At 35.6% G+C, this 6654-nt stretch overlaps 1 protein-coding gene across 1 annotated transcript; it reads right to left on the bottom strand.

The window, feature by feature from the left end:
- Positions 1-349: 349 nt before the first annotated feature.
- On the bottom strand, positions 350-5945 carry dnajc27 (DnaJ (Hsp40) homolog, subfamily C, member 27). The gene is made up of 7 exons (XM_084920758.1): positions 5534-5945; positions 4616-4698; positions 4463-4532; positions 3858-4022; positions 3470-3592; positions 3228-3388; positions 350-3132 (listed from the first exon to the last, which is right to left on the bottom strand). Exons 1-7 carry the CDS (start codon positions 5618-5620, stop codon positions 3000-3002), a joined length of 822 nt encoding a protein of 273 aa, XP_084776884.1. The 5' UTR covers positions 5621-5945; the 3' UTR covers positions 350-2999.
- Between the last annotated feature and the right edge of the window lie 709 nt (positions 5946-6654).

Below are 6654 nucleotides of genomic sequence, written 5' to 3'. Positions count from 1 at the left end.
AAACAATTATAACAAGTTGTGTTCAGAGGTTTAAAATATAAAAAATTAAAAAGAAAAAAGTTTTATATTTATTTTTTGTATTATTTCCATGACACAATCTGAATTTCTGAATCATTCCAGATTTATTATTAATTACTAATTATAAAATACTAAATTATAGTAAATTATAAATATAAACTAATATAAATGACAAAAATACAACACTCACGGTATATTTCAGAATGATTTGAGGTATGGTTTAAATTATACATCAAGGATTTCCTAAAATCTTGAGATATCAAAGGAAATCCAGGACCTGGCAGCAGGTAAAACAACTCAAGATAAAAATCAGAACAGGCTGACATCAGAATTCATTTTTGTGACTTTTTATTAATTAAAAACAATCTAGCAGAACAACATTTAGTCTGTAACTGTAACACACACTCACTCCAGCGCTCGCACGTCATCATGTGACTGATGACTGCACAAACTAAGGGGAAATTTGTACTTTTGTGTTAAATCTATGTCGTAGGCTCTACATAGATTCAGTGCACATGTATAAATTAAACATCAGGCAACAGGAATTCATCATGTTTGAGCCATGAGGTACAGAGTTCAAACTGTGCCAAATCACACATCCGTCAAACACACAGTCACATTAGGAGTTAGCTCAGAGTGTTTGTAACATAAATCATGTGATTAAAATAAACAATACAGACAGAAAACTGGTTGAAATAACATGACTGATTGGCCAACGCTCATTAAAACTCCTCTTCCACTTTCAAGTTTAGTGTGATTTTTATTTTTTAACCTCTTACTTTACTTTTATATTATGCATTAATATATTTTTTCTAAAGTAAGTTAAATTGACTTTATAGTGTTTTCATCAAAATGTTTTGTTTTCATTACAGATTTCAATTTGGGATATTTATTTATTTTTTTATTAAAGGGATTTAAATTATTTGAAATCCCTTTAAGAAATTTTCATAATATAAAACGCATAAATCATTACAGATTTTTTGTTTGAAAATAGTATTTTGTAATATTTTTCACATAATTTAATATTATCTTTTCTCACTACTCTCTCTTTTTACTTTTCTCAGTTCACTGGTTTGGCTTTCAATCTTATCACTTCTGTGGCAAACTGAATTAAAGTTGCTTTACAATTTAGTATTTTGAAAATATTATATATATTCACATCCACAGATATTAATATAGTTGAGTATTAACAGGGCTGATGTAAAATGTTGATAAAAAGCCACATTTGCAATATGTTCTAATCAAGATCAATTGACTTGAACTTTAAAGCATAACGATAAAAATCACATTAAAGCAACAAGTGGAACCTCTTTCTGGATTGTTTTAAGTTAATTCCTGTGGTTGCACATATGTAAAAATATAAAACTATGATAACATATTCATGCTGCCTATGAGTTCTTTACAATATGAAACAGTTTTCTGCTTTAACAAGACATTTTGTGTGATACAAAGTCAGTAAACGGGCACAAGTCTCTCTTTTAACAACCAATCGTGTTAATTACCATCATGTAAACATCAACTATGACTCTCATCTCATGGAAGACGAATCACACATTAAAATGTGGTGATGGGATGACCATGTTGAATTTTTTTTTTTATTTGGTTTTCTTCAAGAAATATTTTGTTCATTTTTGTTAAAATGAAAATAACTTAATAAGAAAACCAATACGGAATTTTGAATCTTAACAAAATGTGTAATTTCTATCAACTGCCAAAGAAATAAATCAGTTATTGCTTTTTTAAATATATTTTTTAGGTAATAGTTTACTTGGGATAAATGTAATAACAAATAACATTAGAGAACCAATACAATATTTGGCAGTTTGCGGGAAAAAAAATAAATGAACTGAGGCAACAAACCAAGAAAATATAAACATGCATAAGTGATTCCATTGATTTTAAAGAAACAAGACTTAAAAATATGTCCAGCGAACTATTCGATGAGTTAAAAGAATAGGTTGGCACTTTGGAGAAAAAAGTGATTTAAGGGCATGCATTAACATTTTCACTTTATCCACAGTCAGAGGGAACAAATTAGAGAAATAATGGAGTAAGTCAATAAAACAAACAATGTACAAAAAAAACTAAAATTAATAGTTTGGACACAAACTAAACTTTTAGGCCAATAATCAACCGAGAAACAGGTTAAATTAACTAGTTAAGGGAACAAGTCAGCTACCTGGGGTGAGTGATTTTAATGGAGGAAATTAGTAGTGTGAGAGTAGAGATATCCTTTTTCAGGGAACAAATGTGAGGAGCTCCATATAAACACTTACGGAAAAAAATGTATGGGGTAGCATGTGTGGGCGACCTAATTGACATTGACATGAACATAGCTAAGGAGTTTCACATAGTTTTCTAAGGGATTAATAAAGTATTCTGATTTGTCCAGGAGAAGTACATTAAACTAACCCCGACATTACAGAGAAGAACATTTTGATGGGTTTATTTCCAGTCACAAAGAAAGCAAAGCTGGTAGTTTAACTCCACCGTGCCTACAAGTTTAACCCATTTTGGTTTCAGATTCGTTTTTGATGATGAGGATTTGGCAGGTTTTTGCTACATTGAAATTTAAAGTTCTTTTTTTAAATATTCATCATGCAGTTTAAGTGATTATGCCTTTAAATTTTTTTTTGACAGCTTTAAGTGGACACACACAGGACAAGTACCTTTAAAGAGTAAAAATTTGAAATAATTTAATTTTGAAATGTTTTTCACAGAGTTTGTATCTTTTTCATTTGTGTGGCACTCATCGTCTTCCATACACTCTCCAGTGTAGTGTTTAAAATATCATATAATACGTTAAAACTGGTTTATGTTGGCATACCGCACTGTGGCAAGCAAAATGGCACACATGACATGTACGCTGAATAAATACAGAAATAAATAAATAAATAAAGTTCGTCATCAGTTCGTGTCTGAGTGACAGCAGGTCCAGTTGTTTCTGTGTGTGTGTGTGTGTGTGTGTGTGTGTGTGTGTGTTATTTAATGTTCTTTAGCAGTGAGGTGCGGGCGTTCACCACCGCCTTGAACGCGTCTTCACTGCCGGGGGCAACACATTTATCTGGATGCAGCAGGACTGCCAGCTTCCTGTACGCCTTGTTCACCTCCTCCCTAGAAATGAAAAGATAGTAAACTGCATTAGACACAATGTGAGAAAAAAACAAAACAACTTTATTGAAAAGATGGCCTGTATGCTGGCGACTCACCGCGTGGCCCCGGGTTTGACTCCCAACATATCCCACGAGTCTTTGCTGTTGCGGATACGTCGGATGGTGTCGGCCTGCTCTTTGGTGAAGCCGACGCTGACCTCCGACACCGGGCGCTTTCCGCCGTTCTCGCACATGTCAGTGATGGAGGAGAAGAACGCCTGTGGAGAACACGGCACTCACTGAGACACGGTCCATAAAAAAAAAATGTACAGGAAGCTGCGCATGTGTGCGAGAAATACCTGAAACATCTCGTTGATGCCCTCGCCGCTCTGTGCTGATGTCTCAAAGTAATGAAAGCCTCTGGACTCCGCCCACAGGCGCCCCTCGCCCTCATCCACCACTCGCCGCTTCGTCAGGTCCACCTGTATGAACACGCAGACATTTACCTCCAGCTGCATGTGTGTTTAATAAACCTCAATAAAAGATTTCCCACTGACTTTAAACAATACATTTTACAAAACAGCTACTTTTTAGTTCTCTGACTGTGCTAGAGCAGCTTAGCATGAGTCACAGTTCAAAATAATCCTTCTTTATCTCATTCAGGGCCTTAATACATCTCCACAGCACATCCTCAGTTTGAATCAAGCTGCTTCAGCTCCTCTCTCTTTAAGTTGCACTCGGTCTGACCTTGTTGGCGCAGACGACGAACACGATGCTGTCCATGTTGGCCTGAGAGCCCATTTCTTGTTTCATCTCGCCGAGCCAGCTGTCGAGGGCGTCGAAGCTCTCCCTCAGGCCAACATCATACACGAGCAGCACGCCCTGGCTGTCTTTGTAGAACTCGTTACGCACCTGACCAACACCATAGAGAAAGAAACATGTTCACAGAGCGCCGCCTGCTGTGTGGGTGCAAACATTACAAGAAGGCTTATTTTTGGCCTTTGAAAATATCTTGTTTTACGACAGTCTGTCACAGCCATTGATGTTAAAGAAATTCAGAGAAAATAAGTCAGAATTTGAAATCTTCTTGTTGCATATTGGTCTTTTTTAATATGATCTAATAGGATTTTTGTCATAAAATTTCCAGACATTTTACTTTTATGCAATTTTATGTAATTTTATGTCAATTTTACTCATTAGTTTTCTTTTTTACTCACTAGTTTTCTTTTCTTGTAAATCTGTGAATTATCTAATATTTCTCTTTCACAGCATCTTTGGTGGCGCTCTAACATGCATGTGTTTTATACATTTCTTCTGATGTGAACAACATAAATTGCTAGTTTTTAACTCACTTCATAGAAGAACGGGTGGCCGGCCATATCAAAGATGTTCACCTTGATTTCTCTGTCTCGAACCTGAACTCTGTTGGCAGATAAAACACATGTTAGTGCTCAGTAAAAAACATCACTACACACACAGTGACAGGAAGCAGTCTGTGAACTCACTTGGTGACGCCATAGTCGATTCCAATGGTTGCCAGATACTTTGGAACAAACCTCTTCTCGCAGTAACGCTTGATGATACAGCTCTGAAGAATAAACAATATTTAAAGATGAGCTCCACTGCCTTTCACGCCAGACCTTCCATCAAACTGAGATTTAGTAATTTTTTAGTGTTTTTATTTAGATAATTTGTGTCTTGTTAGGTTTTAATTGGATAATCCCATTTGCAGACATTGTGTTTCAAATAATCATCAGTCTACAATTCTGAGCCTATTTTGGAAAATTTGGCTTCAAAAATAAGCTGTTACGCCTTAATAACATGAACTTTTTTAGCCTTCTGCCCTTTAAAAGCACATTCATGTCAAAATTTACATTAATTCCAAACAAAGATTTCTCAGGGTTAAACTAGCCTGATCAATAATATCACACATCAAACAACGTTTGTTTTATTGTGTTGTATCAGCACAATAAAACAAACGTTGTTTAAGTGTGCGCTGCTAGTTGTTGCTGTCTGCTCCATGATGCTCCAAATATTAAAGGTAATAAAACAATAAATTCTTTCTTTTTATGACCAAAATCTGCGCCGAATTATACCTAATGCAACCATATTGAAAATAATTTTACCTGGGTGCTGTAATCTGTGAGATCGTGTGGTGAGATGTAATTAAAATCGGTTTTAAACGAAGTCTGGCGACAGAGTGAACAAAATAAACCAGAGCGCAAAAACAACAAAACTGACATCCAAAACAGAATAAAGACTACAGAAAAAAATCTTTCACGACCTTTATACAATTGTTTCAAATATGACATTATAAGCCATAAACTCACAGTAGTACAGTAAAGGTGGTTTATAACAAGCTCAAGCAAAATGAACCAGACTCTATTTTAGGTTTGAGCTAAAACAAACAGGGGGTCTCATACCTTTCCGACCTCGGCGTTTCCGAGGCTAATCACCTTCACCCGAAGAGACTTCTTGTTGTCTCGTCTTTTCGGCGGGTTTGTTTCCATTTGGATTGTTTAAATTCTAAAGTTTTTTGGCGTTTAAAGCGACGGGACTGTGCCGGAATACAGCCGCTGTTGATATTATTATTGTGAGCGGAGCTAGCAGGGCTAACTAGTTGTTAGCACGCTGGTTAGTATCTCTCACAGCCCTTAAACGGGATTATTTCCAGATTCATTAATCTCATCGCATCGTTTAACTTCAGCTCTAATGTTGACGTTTGCGTACAGCAGACAACCAGAGACCCTGCTGGCCTCATAGCCTTTATGCTAATCAGCTGTTTGGGTCTAGCATGGAGTTAGCTGCTTACTCAACTTCCGCCTGTGTTTTCAAAATAAAACTACATTTAGGGAAAATTGTAGCTTTGAGGTTTTTCGTATACTTACCAAAGCAAGAAATGTGCACACAAAATGCTATCTATATGATTTTAAAAACACAAAAACCTAATTTTACATCAAGGTCTTTTATTTTATAGTCAAAGACGTATTCAGTTTTATTTTTGAAAAACGGATACCGGACAACGTAAAAACACTGAAAAGCTATTACTGTAAGTTTAAACAATGTAATTTAACAATATATTAATTACTAAATTAATTCATTTTATGAAAAATAGTTTTCACAAATGTAACAAGTTGTAATTTTCAGAATTTGAAATATTTTAAGAACAATACAATTTAAAATTTCATTACATCAAAGATTGTATTACTTTTATACATTCATGACATGAAATCCAATAAAATGTAGATATATGAAGAAGATGAAGAAGAAGATGGCCGTAGTGATAGATGTAGTGATACAGAATGACAGCAACATCAGGATGAAGGACCTCAAGAAATACCAAAGGGTCAGAGAAGAGCTGGAGAAGATGTGGGCTATAGGCAAGTGGCTACAACAGCGACATCAACGATCTCTGTCCAGAAGAGCGCAGTCCCAGGAACAGCTAAGATACTGCACAGGACCCTCAAACTCCCAGGCCTCTGGTAGAGGACCTGAGCTTGAAGGATAAACCACCCTAAGGGGCTATTCTACTCTATACTTATAC

This window comes from Perissodus microlepis, chromosome 23 (assembly GCF_051167445.1).
Source record: "Perissodus microlepis isolate ML-2025 ecotype Zambia chromosome 23, ASM5116744v1, whole genome shotgun sequence".
Classification (NCBI taxonomy): domain Eukaryota; kingdom Metazoa; phylum Chordata; class Actinopteri; order Cichliformes; family Cichlidae; genus Perissodus; species Perissodus microlepis.
The sequence above is the reverse complement of the archived record's forward strand: the minus strand, read 5'-3'. Positions and strand labels throughout refer to the sequence as shown.